Here is a 23,803-nt window from a genome sequence, read left to right as displayed (position 1 = left end):
TTCCTTGGATTACTGGTGCTGGATTCAAAGTCACTCTAGTTCAATGGAAGTCATGTAGATTTGTTATGACAGATTTGTTAAACAATTATGCAGTTTTTCACACACTTTTCAGCTCCGTTGGAGTCCCAAAACAGAGTACAATTAAAAATGTTTAAGAATACCAATAACAAGCAGAGAAGCATAATGAGAAACGAAGAGCTTTCTAGCCCTATATTGTCTGCTCTGACACCAGTTATCTAGGGTCTCAGGTACACAGAGACAGAGAAATACAGAGGCGTTTCCCACATTCTACTGCCTGATATTTCTACTGGAGATGTCATGGGATGATCCTGGATTCTTCTGCATGCAAAGCAGCACACCAACACTAAGCTATGGCCTATGGAATAACCCTGGAATAACCATCCAGCACTAGGGAGGGGTTCTCTCCTGCCATCATAAACACAGACATAGCTAAGGGGCAGAGGATGATGCACTCCTAAGGGGTGTGTGGGAAGAAATAACAGGTTAGGAGAGATAAGGACACCCAGAGAGAGGTAAGGTGCTGGGATTGGGGGACCTCATGTGTAGCAGCGTAGGATATATCCAACACTGTAGAAGTGCCCCCTTTACCTGCATGTAGGTTCCACTGATGTGGTTATCAATGGCTATTTGAAATGACGACTGTATATTATCTCCCGTATCAGAAACAGTATGCCTCTGAATACCATTAGCTGGAACACAAGCAGGAGAGTGCTGTTGTCCTCCTGCGCTGCTTGTGGGCTTTCAAGAGGCATCTGGCTGACTACTGTGGAAATGGGGTGCTGGTCTAGGCACAGAAAATGTCCAATACTCTCTCACCCAAAGTAAACTTCTGCTGAGCAGCTCACCCTGGAACTTCTCACTGCTCAGGGAAGTGAAGAATTCACAATAATATTTTTATCCAGATGCCCTCACAAAAAAAGGGCCTTCATTCAAAGGCTGGACAAAATTTAGAAAGAAAGCAAAATGGCAATGGTGAGGAAATACTGAATGAAGGATAGAAACATGATCTGCAAACTATTTTAATGTTGCTATAGAGGCTCCCCATCCCCATTAATGTGATTCCCTACTCTGTCCCCAGGGGCAACATGTAACATACTGTATCAGCACCTGTGAGAATTCACTTGGATATTTGGAAAACACAATTTCTTGCATTTGCATCCTGGTCAGCATCATAAAACTGTCCAGTAAATCATAAGAAGGAAACGCAGAGAGATGCATAGTGGTCTGTTCATAGATAAATTATGGTAAACGGCCCGTCACCTTATTGCATAATTGGATTTGCAACTGTCAATTTTAAAGGTACCGGTAATTAAGTTTACAAGTGTGAAATAATGGCAGAGCAAGCAGTGGCTATTTCAGAAGAGAAGTTAATGTTGGTGTGTTATTTTTTAATCAGCACACCTTGGTGTGCAATTGGTTACTGAAATGCAGCTGTTACTATAGAAAGCCTTTCGGGTCGTTTAAGTTTCTGTTTGAGATGTGTGCAATCAATACAATAAACTCACATGCTATGCACGATTTTGGGATAAATCAGCCTCCCAACCCCAAGCAAAATGATCCTCATGTCCCCAGGCTGCTTCAGCTAAAATAGGCTGCGCTCGAAGCACACTTAGAAGTAAACCACTGAATACAATGGACATGCTCCTGAGCAAAGATGCACAGGAGAAACTGATCCAGTTTCCCTGATGAAAATGGGATTAAGACTTCAGTCAAATGCAGCAATCCAGTTATTCTGATTTAGGTGTTGTGAGTTGACCTGCAAAATCTCTTTATGATATGCAATATAACTGTCCCTGATGCTATGTTGCCTTTACTTGTAGCTGGCAACCTGCTTTTAGCAGTTGTTCTTCCACAGTCTGCTGACCATTCCATTCTTCAGTAATAGCTGTCAGGATGGTTTCATGTAATGACTCAACCAAGGATGGTTTCATGTAGTGATCGTATGACTCAAAGCCTGTGTGGCATATCAGTATCAGACTAGGAAGAGGGAGACCAGGGTTTAAATCTCCATTCAGCCATGAGTGACCTTGGGCCAGTCAATACGGTAGCTCTCACTCAGCCTAACCTGCCTCACAGGGTTGTTGTGGGGGTTAAATGAGGAGGGGTAGGACCATGTAAGCCTCCTTGAGCTCACTGAAGCAAAAGGTGAGATATAAATGCAATAAGTAAATTTAAAAAATGTGGTAGAACCTATCATGAATGTAACTTGACTTTCCATCTGTCTACCTGTCTCATAGGCAATATTACACTGCAAATTACACTGACTAATCCACTGAAACATATAGAACAAAGTGGCCACTATATAATCAGATGAATCATTGATTTTTTTCTTCTTTTCCTTTTTTAATTTGAGAAAGTTTCTCATCAACTGATGGGTTATTCAGCATCAGTGATCATCTCAATTTAATTAGAATAAAATGGAGAAAGGAATAATGGTGCATGCCCTCTTCAGCTTCTTGGATAAAAGGTGGGATATAAATGTAATAATCAATAACTAAATCATGTAAGAATTTCTATTTTACAAACACTGCTTTAAATTACATATATATCACATTCTCTTTCTGCATCTCAGTTTTCTCTCTTCTCCTGGGTCTCCCTTTAGCAAACGCTATAAAGAGAGCAAATGCCTAGCACAGGAGAGAAAGTAGCCTCTAATTATAGACTATTAGGGTGGAAAGATTTGAGGGCACTGCCAATAACACACTTGGAACATTTCAGAGCAGGACCTATGACCTTACCTTGATAGTCAAGGAGAATGGAAAGGAGCAATTGGGGGCAGACCTCCTCCAGCACGGAACAGAAGGTGGACAAGGCGCCGGGGCCCTTGCAAGTCAGTTTCTCAAAAAGATACGCAGCTTGCTTCTCATAGCACTCCTGGGACAAAATGTCTTTGTACTCCTCCAAGGAAAAAACTCTCTCATAAACCAGATATGACAGCACTTTCTGCACATCCAGCTCTGCTTCGATTCTCTCCCTGTGGTTGCTTAGGATATCAGCAAGCCAGCGGTTCCTCTCTCTGCTATCTTTTTTTGTCAGTTTTGTACAGTTATAAAACCAAGACCGAGCCGACCATCCAAACATGTTTGCATTTAAGCTAAAAATAAATGCAGATATTCCAACTGTGCTTGGGCTGTGCAGTCTTTAGCGGGCGATAGCAGCATAATGCAAGGATGGAGGGAGTGCAAGTGTGTATTGCCTGCCTATGGTTATTGCAATTCAACTGGAATAGAAAAGGCCTATGTCGAAATTATAAAAGGGAGGGGGGAAAGCTCACGCCCAGGGCTTTCAGTCCCCTAAGAGGATTACTTTACACTAATTATCCCTTTACAAGCGTTAATAAGCATCTCTGCAACCATAGTGAAGGAGATAGGAAAATAGCTGGGCTAATGTTACTTTTTAATTCTGTAACCAATCTTCAAAAGATAGACCCTCTTTTTAAGATGAAAATGATTTTTTTCAAGAAGACAAAATATCAGATGAATCACCCATGACAAACTGGTGTTAAGACAAGAGGATGTGTCTTCAGGGTTGTAGTAAGTTTGACCCTGGGAGGACTGCCACCCAAATCACAGTATGATTGATTGGTGATTGCTCCTTTTAAGAGGTATTTCATAGGAAATATGTTCCATGCAACACATTTATGAACAGAAAGACCTATGGTAATAATTTGTTTTCTCCCTGAAGCCTGACATTCGTAACTTTCATCACTGAGCATGTCTATCATGTGTGGTTACTAGGTCAACTCCCATAATACAATAAAATACAAAAAAACTCTCATAGTGTCTACTTAATGAATTAGGATTAAGAAAGATTCTTACAGCTCCAATGTAGGTGTGCTGCCAGCAGTAATTATTCACTGTGGATCATGCTTGTATAACATCCCCTCTTAACGTGTAAATTCCTGCAATCTGCAGCAGTGTTGTTTTGTTTTTTGATCTGCTTGCTTTCTCCAGGATTTTTGAGACATTCAACTCCCTTCCTCAATCATCATCAGATTGTCACCTTCAGCCCCCAGCACAAGATATACTTTCAAAGATATTTCTGCTGTTTCCCACTGCATATGCTATTACTATCACATTTATAACTTGCAGAGATACAGCCTGCAGCAGACTTCAGCAACCTGCTGTCCTCCGGAAATTTGAAGCTAGAACTCACATCAGCACCAGCACACTCTGGAGGGCACCAGGTTGGTGAAGACTGGCCCACAGGTTACCATGTCTCCTGATCTTGCTTGGAAGTTCACGTCAGGATGCTGGGATAGCTCTGCCCCTTGGTAATAGAGTCTAATGTGAACAGAATGATCTCAGTGCATATAATTGTTGAGATGTGTGAAGACATGATGTATATAGGTTTGTATTTGGAATGAAAATAAAATGTTCTGTGACCTCTTTGACAGAGCCATGAGGCCTTGTCATGTTACAATATTTATTTTTCTATTTCTACTGCTATTCATGATAAAATAAATAAATCAGAGCGGTTTACAATTGTACAGAAAACCAGGAAATAAAAAACATGAAAAGGTTAAAATCACAAATCAGCTAAGGACAGTATTATGGAAAGATGTGTTCTTAATTGTATGCATGGGCCTGGTGGAATAGAAAAGTTTGCAGCAGGTGTTTAAAGGTGGGCACAGAAAGTGCCTGCTGAATTTCTATTGGCAGTGTTCCACAATCCTGGGCCAAATAAGCCTCGCCAACTCAAAGGACTACCAACAATGCTCCTGCAGGTGATCTCAGCAGTTGAGCGAATGAGGTCACAGAGGTTCCCTGAGCCTAAGTTGCTCAGGGCTTTGTAAATTAGTACAAGCCTAGCCTACATAGCAGTCATTCATGGTGACAGGCTCTGACAAGGGAAGAGGGAGAAGGAGAGGGAGGAAGGGAGAGGCTGATGCTTAAGATTTCATTAGGTGGGGCCTGGATCAGGAAAATTCAGTCTGATTGGTATGGATGGCAGCGGACTCTGGCTGAAGGTTCCTGCCAGTGAGATTCAGCTGGTGCCTTCTGTTTCAGCTTTTAAATGCCTGCTGGAACTAAGCAGGGCATCCAGAGGGGAATGATATAAATCATATGCTCCCTACTTTTTCAGTTACAATTTTGTCCCAGGATTCACTTAAATTGGAAACGGAGTCAGATCTTGAGGAACATCTTGGTGCCTCTCCATGGACAAAGATCTGGTCCACCCAACCCTTTAGATTGGTTTCTGTCAGCGTAAGGGAGAACTCTTATGTTACTAATTGGTGGTCTTTTATCCCAGTAGGTGTGGCTCACATTACAGGATCAGGTGGGCTGCAAGGAGTGAGGATCTTATTGGCAGATGTTGTGCCAAAGTTCATAAATTTTGGAAATTAGAGAAATCTGTACACTTACTATGTAAAAATGTGATCTTCAGTCTATTTTTTTATGAAGGTAATGTGGACCTTATACATAAACAGTTGGTTTTTACAGTATATCTCCTGGCAGTGCTCGATTACTAATTGTTTAGGGCTGGGGTGACACTTCATGCTAAGGTATGTTCATTGCTATTGCTGAGAAACTATGAGCTGGTGTTATTTTTTAAAAAACCCAAATGTTCAAGAATACCGCCATCTTGTGCTTGGTGGCAGCTATTACATGCCTCTATATGGACCAAAGTTCATATGGACCAAAGGGACGCAGGTGGTGCTGTGGGTTAAACCACAGAGCCGATCAGAAGGTTGGTGGTTCGAATCCCTGTGACGGGGTGAGCTCCCGTTGTTTGGTCCCAGCTCCTGCCAACCTAGTTTCCGTGCGCTGCTCTGGTTTGCCAGAAGTGGCTTAGTCATGCTGGCCACATGACCTGGAAGCTATACGCCGGCTCCCTCGGCCAATAACGCGAGATGAGCGCCGCAACCCCAGAGTTGGTCACGACTGGACCTAATGGTCAGGGGTCCCTTTACCTTTATATGGGCCAAAGTTGTTTGTTTGCTTCATAGAACTCTGCCAAACATCCAATTTATTATTATTATTATTATTATTATTATTATTATTTCAATTTATATACCGTCCTTTATCAAAAGATCTTAGGGTGGTGTACAACATTAAAAACATCACATAACATCAATGATAAGCACACTAACAGGTAGGTAGCCGTGTTGGTCTGAGTCGAAACAAAATAAAAAAATTCCTTCAGTAGCACCTTAAAGACCAACTAAGTTTATATTTTGGTATGAGCTTTCGTGTGCATGCACACTTCTTCAGATACTAACATACTAACAAATAGCCTAATTGTAAAATAATCATCATAACAGTCCACTCTCCCACACTTTTACAGGCCACAGATTATTTAATGGCCATAGGCCTGGGTAAAGAGGAATGTTTTTGCATTCCTGGCACCTAAAGACATGTAATGATGGCGCCAGGCAAGCCTCTCTGGGGAGAGTGTTCCACAATCGGGGAGCCACTACAGAAAAGGCCCGTTCTCTTGTTGCTGCCCTCCAAACGCCTCAGAGAGGGGAGACATAGAGAAGGGCCTCCGAAGACAAGCACAGGGTCCGGGTCGGTCTGTTCGGGGAGAGGCGGCTCTTAAGGCATTGAGCTCCTCAGCCACTTAAGGCTTTAGAGGTCCACTGCAGCCCTTTGAATTGGGCCCAGAAGCAATTGTCAGATTGGTGTGATGGTGCTCAAATCTCTTGTTCTGGTGAGCAATCTGGCCATTGCCTTTTGCTGAACTTTCCAGACCCTCCATGGGTCCCTCTTTTTCCAGGGACAGTCGCAGATTTACAGACATCATCCCAGTTTCTGATTTGATCCCAGAATACTGTATCCCACTTTTCCTTAGGAACATGTCCGTATGTTCATGGGAGAAACAGGTATCAGCCTCAGATAATGAATGTATTCTTCAATATTATTAATAATAATCCTATGTATTAGAATTGCACAACGAACTCCCATCTATCTATCTATCTATCTATCTATCTATCTATCTATCTATCTATCTATCTATCTATCTATCTATCTATCTATCTATCTATCTTCGTCCTGGCCTCATTTACAGAATTTATTGTTTAAAATGTGTCTGAATTATACATTTTGAGAGGGATGACGAAACTCCCTCCTCCTCCTTCCTTCTCCTCCTCCTCCTCCTCCCTCCGAGGCCAGAGGCGGGCGTGCTGGAGCCTGGAGAGCGGCGTCCGAGCTGCCAGGCCGGGGCGCGGAGAGCAGGGCCGGGAGATGTCGGCGTCCGCCTCGGCCGAGGGCATCGCGTCCCGCCTGGCCCGGCAGGAGCAAGAGATCCGCTGCTTGGCGGCCGAGATCGCGCGCCTGAAGGAGCCGGAGCGCTGGCCCGGCAGCGGCAGCAGCGGCGTTGGCGGCCTCGCTGGGCCGCCGCTGCCGGACGCGAGCCCGGGGCTGCCGGCGCTGCGGGCCGAGAACGAGAAGCTCCGCTACCGCCTGGGGCACCTGCGGCGGAGCCTCGGAGCAGAGCTGGCCAAGGAGCAGAGCGGGACAAGGCCTCCGCCGGAGCCCCGGCCAGAGCCGCCTCGGGGGCGCGCACAGGTGGGTGAGGCGGGAGAAGGAGGCCTCGCGGGGGGCCGGGAAGGAGGGGAGGCTGGGGCCATTCCGCTGCTCCGGGGGCCACGGGGCGCGGGAGAGCCCGATCCTTGTGTCCGCCGAGCCCGAGGGCTCCCTTAGGACGACCTCCCGTCCGCCCTTAGAAGCAGAGAGCGGGAAGGGGCTCCAAGGGTCATCTGGCCCACCCCCTAGCAAGGCAGGAATCTCAGCTGGGGAGAGGAGGGTGTGATCCCGGCACGCTTCCTTTCTGCTCTTTCAACTGGAGTGCGTGTGCAAGTTTGAGAAGGAGGGAGCACACTTGTTTCCAAGGGAAGGGTTTGCAAAGTTGCAATCCTATACAAACAGTGACAGTATTATTGCTACAAAAGTTGGCTGCTGCCCCCACTCTCTGCCGAGCTGCAGCAAGATTCCTGGGGGTTCCGGGTGCCCACTCAGGGTCTGCAGTCCTTTGGAGAATTGAGACATGGCAGAGACTGTCATGGCTTTAAGAATGATGGTTTCTTCACCTATTTACACCTTTGGTCTGCATGGAGGGAGTCCAGATCTTACAGCATGGTCATCTCAAGAGGGGCTTGACCCCCACAGCAGTGCAGCCGTGGAGACCAAGGAATCATGCGCTCCCAGCCTGCCTGCCTGCCTGCAGCCAGCCTGCCCAAAATGCATCCTGCTCTTCCTTCCTTCTTCTCCTTCTTCCCAGAATACCTTGCTCAAAACCTCTCTTTTCCTGTCATCTCCAACACACACCCCAGCACCTTGGCAACTTCTATCTCCATAGGCTATCTTGTCATGTTAACAGTTTTTCTCTTTGCTAGGCCAGCCGGGCTGGTTTGCATAAGCCAGCCCAGGGATTTCTGTCTGGCAATGGTCTGCAGGTTGTACTTTCATCCACATCCCAATTAATCAAAATCCTACCATTTATTAATTTCTAGGGTTTAGCCCCCACCCAAATCTATAACATTATATACATATCTACACACACACACACCATATTGGTCTCTACAGGTACAGCAGGCCCTGTAACTGTTAATGACTGATCTGAAGTATCTCTAGAATAAATGGTACTTAAGTAATGTAATTGGCATTACAGTTCAGAGATTTGAGCTTTGGAAATTAATTTCCTTGGCTCCCTCTTTGTGTTTGTGCTTCTAATTACGACCACTTTTTTGCTTTGACTTTAATTCTGGCATTTGGATTGGCAAAAATATTTATATAATGTAGTTCTACCTTTTCTTTATTTAGGATCCTCCCAATGCAAACCTTGTTGTTCACGAGAGTAAACATAAAAGGGAGAAGAAGGAAAATCAAGCTGCTGATGGATGTAGAAGTGAGGTATGTGAACTTTTTAGGGTATCCAGGTAAGCCACTCTTGGTATTGTCTTTGTCTCTGTTGTGCCTGACTAGATGAGACTAGATGACCTTAACCTTCCTCTTTTTAGCTCATGAGGCTCTTAATCACAGGTTGTGTATTCAAGCACCAAGTTGGGCAAAAGGATTCTGGCACTGCAGAGGGTTGGATTCAATGTTCCTTGTGGTTCTTTCCAGTTCTACAATTTTAGGATTCAAGAATAACTGCTGGGTGGGTAGAAGTCATCAGGAAAACAGTGCTGGGAGGAAAGGATCAAACTCTCTTCCCCAGTGGTGTGGTCTTGATATTTTGCTTGGAGGAGTTTCCCTGCACATCCTGAGGTGGTTGTAGCCCAAGCACAGATGTACCACTACAATACAATTGTGATTTCAAGAGGTGGACTATGATTATCTGCAGATTCCCAGTTTTCAATAAGGAGTTGGCAGTAGTCTTGAAGATGAGCAGCAATAAACATGGCATTTGCTCTATTCTGTGGAACTTAACCCTAAAACACATGAGCTTTACAAATGTCCACTGCTGTCAAATATAAGGACCAGATAGCTAAAAAGAAGCATGAGTTATCACTTAGCTAGGATAAGAGTTATAGGAGATATAGAATCATGGTCCAGAGGAGCTACACACATAGGAGGATGGAACTCAGATTTGTATTTTTGCCTTTGCCATTTCCATTTGATATAAGCCACTTTTAGACTAAATAGTGACTTGCCTTTTCAACAACAGCAGTTTGAAAATTTCCAAGCTGTTCATGATTCTGTCCCGCGTATTTACAGCTACTATTGATACAGTCTAGAAAAGGTGTGAAATTTGTGGTGGGAATTTGCAATGAATGGGAGCATCCATGCAATTGTGCAGCTCCCATTCCCTGTATAGGGAAGTTATTAATGATGGATGTTTTATTTTGTTTTTATAGTTTGCTGGAAGCCACCCAGAGTAACTGGTGCAACCCAGTCAGATGGGTGACATATAGATATTATTAATATTTCACATGCGTTCTCCATGCCCTATTTGTGTTGAAGGCCTGCACTGACATTCTGCCCTGCACACTTTTTAACAGCTACAACAGGAACCAAGCTTCATCAAAGAAAGGCTGAAGTTATATGAAGCATTGAAGAAAGAGCACGATGCTCTCCTTGATTCCAGAGCATCCAGCCAAAGCAGACCTATCAAAATCACTCTTGCTGATGGGAGGAAGATGGAGGGGGAATCCTGGAAAACAACTCCACAACAGCTAGCTCTACGAATTAGGTAATTTTCCTTGCAGACTGGGTTTTTGTCATCCTCAGGTGGCAGGTTTGGTGGCGCAATGGGTCAGTGTCTCTGGCTGTTAACCAGAAGGAAAGTGGTTTGAACCCACCCAGGGATGGTTGGGGCCAGGATTCCTGCATTGCAGGGGGTTAGATGAATGACTCTATGATTCTATGTGTGCATGAACACACAGAAAAAAGCACGTAGAGAGAAATAAATAATATGGTAGCTGTGATTAGAGGGGGGGAATGCTAAAAATACTGTGTGCAGGGCTGGCCCTAAGGCAAGGCTGGGTGGCGCAATGCGCCGGGAGCCGCCAGGGGGCGCCGCGCCGCGCCCATCAGACAGCCCAGCCGCCCTCCCACTCGCCCTGCTCCTTGCTTCCCGCCCGCCCGCCGCGGGTTTGAGTCCCGGCCTCAGGCTGGCGGGTCGGGTCGGGGGACATAAGGACAAAAGGCCAGGTGCTGCGCGGCACCGCCCCCCCCAGCAGAGGCTTCCGCGCAGGAGGAGGCGATGCCAGTGCCCCAGAGGACAACCAGGCAGCGCCCGGCCCACCCATGCCATGTCCCTCCTCTGCGTCCGTGGTGAGTTGGGGGGGCGGCGGCGGAGGGACCTTTGCGCCACAGCACTCGATGTGGTTAAGACGGGCCTGACTATGTGTGAAAGTTAAAGCTTAAATTATCTTTTTTTGCACATCTGTTTTACATACAATTAAACTTTAACATCTGTACCTTTCTCTCTGACCTACCAGCAAACGCATCTCTCTGCAACTATAGAATTAAAAGTTTGATGGCCTCAAAAGGAGGACATCTCTGGCACGTTTTTTAGAGGTTACATTTTTAGCATGTCTTTGCTCTCTTTAGTCGTGGACTTGCTGATAATGCCATCATAGCCAAAGTGAATGGGGAACTGTGGGATTTAGATCGACCGATGGAAAGAGACTCTTCCTTGGAGCTGCTCACGTTTGATAGTGAAGAAGCTCAAGCTGTACGTAAACTTTTTTCTTTATCTCTCTCTTTGTAAAATAATTTGAAAACAAGAGTCCTGATCCAGCAAAGGAAATCCTTGTACAGGCAGGGCTTTTTTTTCTGCCAGAACAAGGTGGGTGCCATTGCAGGCTGGCGCTCCCCCCCCCCGGCTTTCCCACTGGCTGCCTGGCAATGGCACCAAGTTCAAACTTCAGTAAAATATTGGGGGAGCTTTCCTCTCACTGGTATGTCGCCAGGAGGATGGACGGTGAGAGGGAAGCCAGAGTCAATCGAGCACAGCCCAGGGTGAGACCCTGTGGCCCCTCAGAAGCTGCACCACCTTCTTTCCTCACCTGGTGTTTGAGGCCCAGGCAGCCAAGCGTCAGAGGCGATGCTGCCCAGACTGGGGCCAACACTGATAGGCTGAGCTGGGGTTTGCCAGGGGACAACAGTAGCCACGGTCCACATACTGCCCGCTCCTCTCCTCACCCAGATGCCAGCAGGCTGTGGCAGCCAGGTCCCTTCCATGGCGTGGTCTTGCAGGGTGCTGGATTGAAGCCAAGGGCACTGGAGGGGGAGGACAGGAGGGAGGCAGCCTGGGAGAGAGGGAGGCAGGTGGGCAATTGGGTGCCTGACCTGCACTCTCACACAGCAGCGGTGGAGAAGGTGGCTCAGCACACGCACCCCCCAAAATTGTGGGTGTGAAGGGTTCTGGGCTTCTTAGAATTGGTGCCTATGATGGTAGGTTATGTACACGAAGCAAGCCCACTGCCTGTGGCTTCCACCGTGCATAAGCAATTTCATGCCTTGTGTCCTGGACTGGCACTTCTCCACCCTCTCCTGTGGCAAAAAGTTCTGTGCCCTCTGAGGCAATTTGAGGAGGGAAGAGCAGGAAGGCAAGGGACGAGGTGGTGGCACCACACAGCAGAGTGCCATGGAAATCTCTCAGGTCATGAGTGCGGGAAATGAGATGGCATTAGCCTAGGGATGTTGCATGGCAGCTCCTCTTGGAGTGGGCTGCACCTGTGTGACATATGCACTTCAGCGTGCTGTAGGCTGGTGGATGTCAGGAGTACTTGAAGACAGAGCCTCCCTCACGAAATACAATACTGTTGTAAGAGGATGGGTCTCATTGCTTGTTTGGCAATAATGGGGCAGTTGGGAGGAGGGACAACTTCTTCACTGATGTTCATCAGGATGGTGAGTTCTGGCACCTCTTTTTCTAGAAAAAAAGCACTGTGTACTGTGTAAATAGCCAATGCAAACACAAATGTGCATCCACATTGCAATGCATATCTGGATGTGCCTGTGGTTGCAAATACATGCATATCCTAGGATTTTGACTACTGTAGTATATGCTGGAAAGTCCTATTTAAAAAAAAATTAAAAATAGATTATGGATAACATAATGATCTATTTTTTATCTTTGTGTGTAGGTTTATTGGCATTCTAGTGCTCATGTTCTTGGAGAAGCAATGGAAAATTATTATGGTGGATGCTTGTGCTATGGACCTCCCATTGAGAATGGTTTCTATTATGACATGTACATTGAAAACAGGTATTGTTTTGTCAACAAGTGTTGACATTTTGGAATTGGTATAGCACAATTGAAGTATAAACTTGGGTTTTAATGTAACCTCCTCCTTAAACCTATGTTAAAATATTTATCAACTTCACCATAGCATCAGAACATAGTAGCAGTAATGTCTTCTGCAAAGGAGGTATTTGTGCCTGTATTTCCTTTCACCAGTGGAAATATAGAGGCAAATTATGACTGTTCTTAATGAAAGAACCATTGGTTATAGAATTTCATACTCCAAAGCTGGCTGAACCCAATATTTTTATATAGCAAATTTTAGGCAATATTAGCTTTACTTAGCAAAATCAAGTAGTACAGATGTGGAGAGGATCAGTTGAGGCTGGAGGCGGGATGTTGGAATAGTTGCATACTCTGTCCAACCATGTGGCACCATTTTAAAAAAGATAAAGAAGGAAAGGGAAAATTGATGCATGCAAAATCTCCCCACCTGCAGGCTCAGATGACAGCCCAGGCAAAGCTTTGCCACTTGAATGTCTTGATTGCATGCATTTTAAAACATATTTTATTTATTAAAATGCTTATACCTTGCTTTTCTAAAAATAGTATCTAAGGTGGTTTACAATGATCAAAGGCACTCCAGAACAAAAATAGCAACATAGCACAGTAAGGTATGCAGAGCAAAGCTAAGTGAGCTAAATGGTCACACAGATGTGGAAATAAACAAAAATATTTTCCTGGTGTCTAAACATCAACCTTGCCACTGTCCCCTAAATCCAAGATGATTGAATCAATATTAAAAGTCTATATTGCTCATTAAAGTGTTTGCCCTTTAAATGCATCATTATTTATATATTTAAATGTATGGAAACTAAGGCTGGCACCTTAACTCCAGTTATCTTGGAGGAAGCCCCATTGCATTCAGTAGTGCTTACTTCTGAGTAGACATGGTTAGGGCTGCGCTGCATGTTTATAATTTAAAGGAACTTTAGCCATAAATAAGACCATCTTCTTTAAACTGCCACACAATGGTGAAAAAAAAGAACTGCATAGGATTTTCAGCTTGTAATGGAGGGTGATATACTTTGATTCTGTTCTGCATGCTCTTTTACTTTAAGATCATTGGCCTTTCCTTTTTCTAGAGTTGTATCTAGTACAGAATTCCCAACACTGGAGAATCTGTGTAAAAACATCATGAAACAGAAGCAGCCTTTTGAAAGGCTAGAAGTTCGCAAAGAAATCCTGCTGGATATGTTTAAGGTAAGTCTCTGGGTTTGCTAATGTTCAAAATCATCCACTGCAAATGTTGCTTGAACTTTGGAATCTGAAGACTAGTACTTGCTCATGCTGGCTGTTTCCACAGCATGTAAATGCAGATACTCTCTCCAAACCCTTGACTTTCCACAGTCTGGGGTACAATGTCTGATGTCAGGGAGGCAGCAGGCAGGAAAGGGGGAAATACTTTCAATGCTGCTTTTCTCCTTTCTTAACAGATAGGGAACCCTCTTCCAGCGTTGTTGGACTTCCAGCTCACATAACCCCCCCAGCATAGACAGTGGGCAGAGATGGTGGGAGTTTGAGCCCAACAACCCATGGAGGGCCACGGGTTCCCCATCCCACCTAGGGATAATGGTGTTTTCTTCTCAGTTGTCTGTTTCCTCTTCCCTGCCCAACAGGCTGCAAACCATTTTTTATGCTCCTTGCTCCGCACATCAGGTACATGCCCACAGTACTCTTTCCTAGCCCTGTCCTACAAAGTCTGTTTGTTTGTTTTTCTGAACAGATGCTTGGGACAGGGAGCTAAAGTCCCCATGAGTGGCCGTGTATAGCTTAAGCCTGTAGTTATTTCAGAGCAGCAGCTTCTGTTAGCAGTGTTTGGTTTGAGAAGCAGGAGACTGCTTTAGCCTGCAGTTACTTTGGCCCTGGTGACCTCACCATCTTCTTTAATTCGTGATGAAATTGTGTCCTGAAAGAAGCTGTGCTTAATATAGCTAATATGCAGCCAACCCATCTCTTCCCTGTCTAGTTTCCCCTGCATGTTTCGTAACATACTCTCTGGCTGGTAGGAATGTCAATCTTCCCAGGCTATGTCTGAAGAAAGGACTCAAGAAGCTCTTAGCCAGACATCCAGAAATCTTACAAGGGCTACACAATAAGGCGGCTGCTGTGCCCATCTATATATGTATATATAAATGTAGGCATTGTGAGCACGGAGGTCACAGCCTTTCTCCGTAACTGCTGAACTGCAATGTAACAAATTTGGCCACAACATTCCATGCCCATCAGGGAGGGATCTGCCATTAAAAAATTTCCAAAAAAACACACCTTTCACACCTAAAATAATGATTAATCACAAAAAGTGGCACCCAAATTAGACATCACCACCAGAAGCTCTGAAGACTCCAGCAGTATCTAGTAGAAAGGCAGATTGCACGCTGCCGTCTCCAAAGCTGCGCTGCCAGATGACATCACAAAATTCCACAGCAACCAACTGAAAACCGTCCTTTGGCAGCAACAAGGCCCAGCTTTTTCAGTAGGCCACAGCATTGCCAAGCAGGGAAAACTGAGTAGGCCGCACCATTCACTAGGCCACAGGCAAAACCAAAACAGAATAGGGCCTTTCACAACGGGGGGGGGGGGGCTCACAGGGATGAGGCACAACAAAGGGAGGGGGGAACCCTATAGCCATGAGGGGGGAAGTAGGACCCTGAGTCAGCCAAAGCAGTGGGGGGATGGGGACATTTTCAGGAACACGCATGGGTGGGGGAGTCTTATTTTTAAAACTTACAGTAGGGGAGTCAGGGTTGGGACAGAGCAGGTGAGGGGACTCTGAAGGGAGACTCTGAAGGTCCATTTAACAGAAAAAGGTCCACTTAGCACAAAAAACCCACAGCAACGCGTGGCCGGGCCAGCTAGTTTTAAATAAGAATGTAGGAGGGACCGTACTGTAGAGGCAGAAGACCATACTCTGGAGGGACCATACTCTAGAGTTCAATCTCTGGCATTTTCAATTATAAGAGGATATGGAGTAACTGTAGGTATATGTGAAACGGAAACTAGTAGCCATTAGTGTAATGTAAACAATCTAGAAGCAGGTGGCTTCAAGGTCAGAAGCATGAGGTTCTGCACAGTGTGTCTTTGGGCTTAGATAAAGAGACTGAGAAAGAGCTGAGTTTGTTCATTTCTCTCTCTCTGCTTACAGGTAGGTAGCCGTGTTGGTCTGGGTCGAAGTAAAATAAAAAAAATTCCTTCAGTAGCACCTTAAAGACCAACTAAGTTTTTATTTTGGTATGAGCTTTCGTGTGCATGCACACTTCTTCTCTCTCTGCTCTTCTCCCTGCTGGGAGGGGGAGAACCATCTCCAGATGCAGACCGTCCTAGCAGCATGCTAGTGACTGATTTATAGGCTAATGATGTACAGAATCATTAAGCTGTAAACAGGCAATAAACCTTACTGCCTGAATCATGGCCGTGAAGTGAGTTTATTGCATCAGTGATTGTGTCTGCAAAAGGCTTGACAACGCAGAGGAGCATGCAGGACACCTTGTGAGTTTGAAAAGATGCTCACAAAGATTCAGCAGTAACACCCTGGAGCTGCTGCTTGTTAAAATAGGCAGTGAGGTGGGCCAGTGGTCTGACAGAATAAGGCAGCCCAGACTGCAACTCCCATCATTCCTGACCATTGGCCACACTCAGTAGAGGTGATAAGAGTTGTAGTTTGTAACATCTCCAGGGCACCAGGTTGCAGAAGGCTAGTATATGGCTTCATGCTTGTTCAAGAAAATTCAAATTCTCATTTTGTTTCCTCCCTTACCTTTTTGCTCCTCTTCTACGTAGTATAACCAGTTTAAATGCCGAATTTTGAATGACAAGGTTGACACACCAACAACTACAGTGTACAGGTAAAAGGATGTGCAATTTTGACTCAAACTTTCAAATCTGCTATTTTTAAAAATACTTGGGAAGAAGGCATTTGTAAGATGTATGTAATTTTAAATTTTGAGAGAAAATTGTATGCTCAAGCAATTTAGAAAAAATATATAATGTGAACATAGTTGTTGTATTATTATTGCTCATAACATACATCATGGAGGAGGGAACAAGGTTGTTTTCTCTTGATCTGGAGCGTAGTACCCAAACCAGTGGCTTCAAGTTACAAGAAAAGTGAATGCAACTAAACATCAGGGAAAACTTTCAGACAGGAAGAGCTGTTTGGCAGTGGAACAGTCTCCCTCAGGGGGTTGAGTACTCCCCTTCCTTGGAGGTTTTTAAGCAGAATGGCCATCTGACATGGATGCTTTGACTCGGATTCCCACATTGCAGGGGGTTGGACTAGATGACCCTCAAGGTCCCTTCCAACTCTACAATTCTATGATGATTCTTTGATCACACCATCAGTGTACACAGTGCATTATGGAATAATGTAAGCAAAAGGCAGGTTGCTCCTGCACAAATCTGACAGTCTAAACTCTACAAAAGGAGGTTCAAGTGAGGCAAGGAGCAGTAAATGCAGTTTCGTGAAGTTCTTTTGTTTCAATTAAACATATAATCTGTAAAATACAATATATACATACAGATTCATACATCATGCTAAAGGGAAGTATAACTAAGATTCATTATTTTAGTTACAGGTAGGTAACTACGGTGTTGGTCTGCCATAGTCGAAACAAAATTAAAAAATTCCTTCCAGTAGCACCTTATGTCAACAGTTTGTGCAATGCAATCAGAAATGGAAGCTATGGTTTGAGGTGAATTTTGTAGGCAGTGGTTTTGAGCTATATTTTGGAATGTCTCAATTGAAAAGCTGTAAGTATAAGCTGTTGCTCCATCTTAGAAGCTGCTGCGCCATGGAGAGGTGTACTTCTGAGAACAGGTGCTGCAAGGATGCAAAACAAAAGCAAACAAGCACCCATAAAGCATGGTTCCCAGTTATATTTTTGGAAGCACAAACTATGGCTTGGTGTGATGCCTCAGGTTCATTTTAAGTGCAAGAAGTTCAGATTAACACAACTGCATGTGTGACAAAGTTCAGAGTGGATAACCTTTTGATTGGCTATAGACTTAAATGAACTGGGAACCTGATTTTTTCTAATTTCATCTTAACCTTTATAATCTTCTAATAGGTGTGGTCCGCTGATTGACTTATGCAGAGGCCCTCATGTGAGGCACACTGGAAAAATTAAGGCCTTAAAGATTTTTAAGGTAAGCAAGCCCTTAAAAAATTAGGATTTTCAAGAGTGAAACACCTTTATAGCAGGGAGTAAGTACCCTTGTGTTGAAATGGGGTTGCTTTGTAGTAAACTTAGACTGCACATAAAATAATATGGAATGCAGTTTTGTATGGTTCTGTGTCCACTCATCTTCCAAAGACTGTTGTCTACCTCTACCTCTCTTTCAAATCAGAACCAGTGAAGGCAGTGATGGTCCTGTGTGAGTGCCTGGAGGCGGTTGGAGGTTGGATGGTGGCTAACAGATTGAGGTTGAATCCTGACAAGACAGAAGTACTGTTCGTGGGGGACAGGAGGCGGGCAGGTGTGGAGGATTCCCTGGTTCTGAATGGGGTAACTGTGCCTCTGAAGAACCAGGTGCGCAGCCTGGGTGTCATTTTGGACTCACAGCTGTCCATGGAGGCGCAGGTCAATTCTGTGTCCAGGGCAGCTGTCTATCAGCTCCATCTGGTACGCAGGCTGAGCCCCTACCTGCCTGCAGACTGTCTAGCAAGAGTGGTGCATGCTCTAGTTATCTCACGCTTGGACTATTGCAATGCGCTCTACGTGGGGCTACCCTCCCTTGAAGGTGACTCGGAAACTACAACTAATCCAGAATGCGGCAGCTAGACTAGTGACTGGGAGCGGCCGCCAAAGATCTACATTGGCTCCCAGTACGTTTCCGAGAACAATTCAAAGTGTTGGTGCTTACCTTTAAAGCCCTAAATGGCCTCGGTCCAGTATACCTGAAGGAGCGTCTCCACCTCCATCATTCTGCCCGGACACTGAGGTACAGCACTGAGGGCCTTCTGGCGGTTCCCTCGTTGCGAGATGCCAAGTTGCAGGGAACTAGGCAGAGGGCCTTCTCGGTGGTGGCGCCTGCCCTGTGGAATGCCCTCCCAACAGATGTCAAAGAGGAAAACAACTACCAGACTTTTAGAAGACATCTGAAGGCAGCCCTGTTCAGGGAGGCTTTTAATGTTTAATAGATTGTTGTGTTTTATTTTTCTGTTGGAAGCTGCCCAGAGTGGCTGGGGAAACCCAGCCAGATGGGCGGGGTATAAATAATAAATTATTATTATATTATTATTGCTTGGCTGTTTAAACACTTCTATTTCAGAACAAACAAATAATAATATTGCCTCAGCCTTGCAATTTCTATAACTACAGTGGTGTCTCGCTAGACGAATTTAATTCGTTCTGTGAGTCAATTCATTTTGCGAAAAATTTGTCTAGCGAATCCCATAGGAATGCATTGAAATTTTTATTTTTTGCCCATAGGAACGTATTAATTGAATTTCAATGCATTCCTATGGGAAACCGCGATTCGCTAGACAAATTTTTCACAAAATGAATTCATCTAGCGAGGCAACCTCTGCTCGAAAAATCTCTTCGTTAAGCGACAAATTCGTCTTACAGGGCATTTGTCTAGCGAGGCACCACTGTACTAGTATCATGAAGCCCGTTAAATTAACGGGTGCTAGAACAGACCTGTTGCTGTAGCAACCTCGGGGACATGCGCTACAAAACAGTGAACAAAAAGCTGTCTTTATGTTCAAGTCATAAAGTCTGCAATAAACCAGAGTCTTCAAGATGGATTATCAGCTAAGGATTAGCCACAAAGCTGAAAAAAATGAAAAAGTCAAAGAAGTCCACAATATTTTGCAAACAGATCCTCAGTAAAGACAGGCTCTGAGATTTCTGAGGTATCTAAACTTACAAATAGGGATGTGGGTGGCGCTGTGGGTTAAACCACAGAACCTAGGGCTTGCTGACCAGAAGGTCGGCGGTTTAAATCCCCGCGACGGAATGAGCTCCCGTTGTTCGGTCCCAGCTCCTGCCAACCTACCGTAGCAGTTCGAAAGCACATCAAAGTGCAAGTAGATAAATAGGTACCGCTACAGCGGGAAGGTAAACGGCATTTCCGTGTGCTGCTCTGGTTTGCCAGAAGCAGCTTTGTCATGCTGGCCACATGACCTGGAAGCTGTACGCCGGCTCCCTCGGCCAATAACGCGAGATGAGTGCCGCAACTCCAGAGTCGGTCACGAAGGACCTAATGGCCCCTTTACCTTTAAAACTTACAAATATAACAACAACAACAACAACAACAACAACAACTTATTATTTGTACCCTGCCCATCTTTAAAACTTTACCTTTAAAACTTACAAATATAACAACAACAACAACTTATTATTTGTACCCCGCCCATCTGGCTGGATTTCCCCAGCCACTCTGAGCGGCTTCCAAGAAAGATTTAAAATACATTAACATGTCACAGATTAAAAACTTCCCTGAACAGGGCTACCTTGTAGTCACACCTATAGCAGCGCCAATTCCACCAATGGAAGTGGCCAAGTGTGCCCATCATGTGCTATTGTGAGCGTAATAGACATACACAGACATAATAAATGTGTTTGTTAGTCGCTGTGTAATATATATATATATATATATATATATATATATATATATATAACAATGACTAACCAAAACAGGTGTGTGTCTATATATATATCTTATAGAAAACACAGCAACACACAAATATAATACACACACACACACACACACGTGCATATACATTGAGAGAGAGTGACCAAAACTTCATAAAAGGCTAAGTATATCCATCCACTTAAATATGGAGAAAATCAGCTGGTGGGGGGAGCCGCCCCACTCCCTACCTCCCCCCACCAGCTGATTGCAGATGTTAAATCTCCTGCGTTACAGAGGCGGAACTGTTGTCACTGAGCTGCTTGTTTCCTGGGGGGACTAAAAAAAAGGTGCAACACTGAGCGGCCAGCAGGAGCCTGTTGCCATGGGAACCACACGTGTCCCGCAGAAGCGGCGATGGCCGCCTGCAGAGAGGAAGGCGGGGAGCCCCGCTACGCTTTCCATCACCTCCTGCAAAAAAGCTTCCCAGTGCTGGAGAGCAGGGACACCGCCTCCTCAAGTGGTGGGGAGAAGCGGCCATTCCTTCTCCGGTTTCTCAGGCGGGGGGGGGGGAGGAAGGAAAGGGGGAGGGAAAAGTAGGGTGAAGTGCAAGAGAATGGGGGTGCCCGCGCACCCGCCGCGTGCCCGCGCACACTCGTCGCTTCAACAGTTCTGCCCGGCCGCCCAAAGTCTCTGCACTCCAAGTCCCAACAGCTGTCCGTGGGGCACATGCGCAGTAGCGCAATCCCACGGACACAGGGACTGGACGCAGAGACACTTGCACTTTATTATAGAGGATATTAAACATTGTTTTTTTGAGGTGGGGTCTTTTCTTATTGATAGAATTGAATGTGTAAACCACTGAATTTTTGTTATTTTCAAAATATTTTTGTTGAGTTTTTTAAGGAAAATAGAGAGCAACAAATATGCAGGGTCAAAGAGAAATTGGGGGGGGGGAGCATATAATAACCAGTACCTTCACAAACAGGAGGGGGAAAACTTGCAGTATAGATTTGCATAAACAGTTGGTCATAGCAGAGTTATGATATATATATACATTTATCATTATGTTTGCAGGCTTGTTATGAAAAACATATAACAACCCCATTTTCTGTACTCTCTGTACTTGGTGTGTTCTAACTCAGTTATTATCTATTGAAAACTCACTCACACATACTCCCAAACAAATTGAAATCACAAGATCCATATCTTGGCATATGCCGAAGGAACCATCTGGCCATGAGCTTCCTAATTTGTATATGAAATAAAATTATACCATTTGGCAAAAGAAAAGTTGTTTGTAATTGGTCCTCTGGGTACTTTTAGTTTAATGAGAAATCTTTTTGAGGAGGACTATCTGCCATACTTTTGTAAACCAATATTCTAAAGTAGCCAAACCAAATGTCTTCCAAAATTTTGCCTGTGTAGTGTTACGTAATAAATGTAAGGTAAGCTCTTTACTTTGTAAAGCTGCTTCCTCTTCTGTGAGTCAATAAAATAAATAAGGAGATGGAGTTACTGTCTGGTTTGTAATTAAAGAAATGGTCATTGAAGAGTTTACACCAAAATTCCGCAACCTTAGGTCAGTCCCACCACATGTCTCTATAGATGCCAGTAATTTAACACCCCTCCAGCACATGGGTGAGCTGCTGGCCACATAAATGAAAGCTGCCATGAACTGGCTTCAGTGAGATTTCTCTTGTTTGAGCAGACAGACTTAGAATGTGGTTTAAGCCAAAATTCTTTCCACCACTCCTCTTCCACTGGAGTACATATCTTAATTGAGTTCTCACCAGAGTCTCTGATTCTGAGCAGACTGAAATGAAATATTTATTAACATTTTACATAATAAAGAAATCAAACCTTTTAAATGATTATTTGCTCAATTGAATTCAAATTGAGTCAGCTGCTTAGTGATGTCCTGTTCAACTTGTGAGCCTGAGAGAAAAGATCTAACCCTAAAAGCTTCAAGTGACAAATTTCTCTGTTAAACCTTTACCTAGTGTCTGCTGCAGAGGGTTTCTTCTAGGTATTCTTGTAACCTTTGGGACATCTGTCACCTCAGAAGGTGGGAGCCACTAATTTATTTGGGCAGATGGGACCCCTGGTGACTTGGTCGCTCCCAGCGCTGCTTTGAGCTTCCCTGCATAAAAGGTGGGGAGGGAGAGGGGGGTGGATCTCACAAGTGTTTGCAGAGGAAGTTCCAAACATATGGGGGCAGCAGGAGACCTAAAGGAATGGATATTACTGTCAGACTATTCAGTGGGGCTTAAGCAGAAGTAAATAATTCACAGGATTGCAGGCTTAGTTTCATAAAAAATTACTGGTTTATTTCCCACAAATGGCTCAGATTACTTTTTTTTTCTTGCAATGTATTTACATTTGGGGTAACTTTTTCAACAACAGAATTCCTCCACTTATTGGGAGGGTAAGGCTGACATGGAAACACTGCAGAGAATTTATGGAATATCTTTTCCGGAAAACAAAATGATGAAAGAGTGGGAGAAGGTCCAGGAGGAAGCCAAAAATCGTGATCACAGGAAAATTGGCAAAGTATGGTTTGTATGCATCCTCTTGGCTTTGAAACATTTTTTATCTAAGACTAACAGATTTATTGCAGCAGAACCCTTTGTGGACTACGGTAGTTTCTTTGTCAGAGGCAATAAATGTGCAACAAATGCAGCAATAAATGTTGGTTTTAATGTGACATACGAGTCCTTTTATTGTTTTGGCTCCCTAGAACTGTTAAAAGTGTACACTGCAGAACAGTTGTCATGTTTTCAGGAGTGGGGGGTTGATTCAAGACTGAAACTCAGGACTGTTGCAGTTTTAGGCGTCTGTCATTTAAAAGCAACAATGGCAGTCCAGCATTGTGCAGCTGTGTTCAAGTGTGAAGCAGCTTTCTGACATGAGGGTTAAAAGAGAAGCGGGGGGGGGGGGGCTTTTTGGCTCTGTTATCTGGATCTGTCTTGAGGGCCAAATTTGACCCCATATGCAATATATATTGAAGTCTTGAAGTAGGGATTTCAAAGCACCTTGCAAAGTGCTGCTGAAAGGGAGAGTTTTTGACAGATGGGTTTCAGTTTCTTTGAATTCTCCCATCAGCAGGCCCACAACCGTAAATATCAAATAAGATAAAGTTTTCCACTTGCAATTTTTTCCATGTACAGTTAATTACGCAGGAGACGAAGAACGGACTTCCTTTTTAATCCTTCGTCTGGCACCGAATTAAACTTAATTAATTTCAATAGTAAATCTTCTTGCATTCCCATCAGCTTGAATGTTGGTTATGGAAAATCTCTGCTGGTGGCCAGAGTGTTAAGGCTTCGCTCCTGTGGAGATGCGTTGCTGCCCAGACTGCACTCAATCCCGCTTTTTTCACCCACTCTCCTGAGCCTTTCGTCGCAGGGGCCTGGGAATTGCGGGAGAGCTCTTTGCAATCTGCTGGACCCCTCGACATTTTGAGGACTCTCTCAAGACTCCACCTAAACATTAGATTCCACCTAAA

At 44.5% G+C, this 23,803-nt stretch overlaps 1 protein-coding gene across 1 annotated transcript in view; it reads left to right on the top strand.

Annotated features, from left to right (window-relative positions):
• Positions 1-7,137: 7,137 nt before the first annotated feature.
• Positions 7,138-23,803, top strand: part of TARS3 (threonyl-tRNA synthetase 3) — a 30,794-nt gene continuing 14,128 nt past the window's right edge. Inside the window, exons 1-9 of the mRNA XM_035130496.2 lie at positions 7,138-7,532; positions 8,787-8,876; positions 9,968-10,158; positions 11,022-11,145; positions 12,563-12,684; positions 13,806-13,923; positions 16,501-16,565; positions 17,787-17,865; positions 22,702-22,848. Of these exons, the coding sequence (XP_034986387.2) occupies positions 7,209-7,532; positions 8,787-8,876; positions 9,968-10,158; positions 11,022-11,145; positions 12,563-12,684; positions 13,806-13,923; positions 16,501-16,565; positions 17,787-17,865; positions 22,702-22,848 (1,260 nt within the window). The 5' untranslated portion in view covers positions 7,138-7,208. The remainder of the gene's footprint in view (positions 7,533-8,786; positions 8,877-9,967; positions 10,159-11,021; positions 11,146-12,562; positions 12,685-13,805; positions 13,924-16,500; positions 16,566-17,786; positions 17,866-22,701; positions 22,849-23,803) is intronic.

The sequence above is a fragment of the Zootoca vivipara genome, chromosome 14 (assembly GCF_963506605.1).
Source record: "Zootoca vivipara chromosome 14, rZooViv1.1, whole genome shotgun sequence".
Classification (NCBI taxonomy): domain Eukaryota; kingdom Metazoa; phylum Chordata; class Lepidosauria; order Squamata; family Lacertidae; genus Zootoca; species Zootoca vivipara.
Note: the sequence above shows the minus strand (reverse complement) of the source record. Positions and strands in the feature narration are given on the sequence as shown.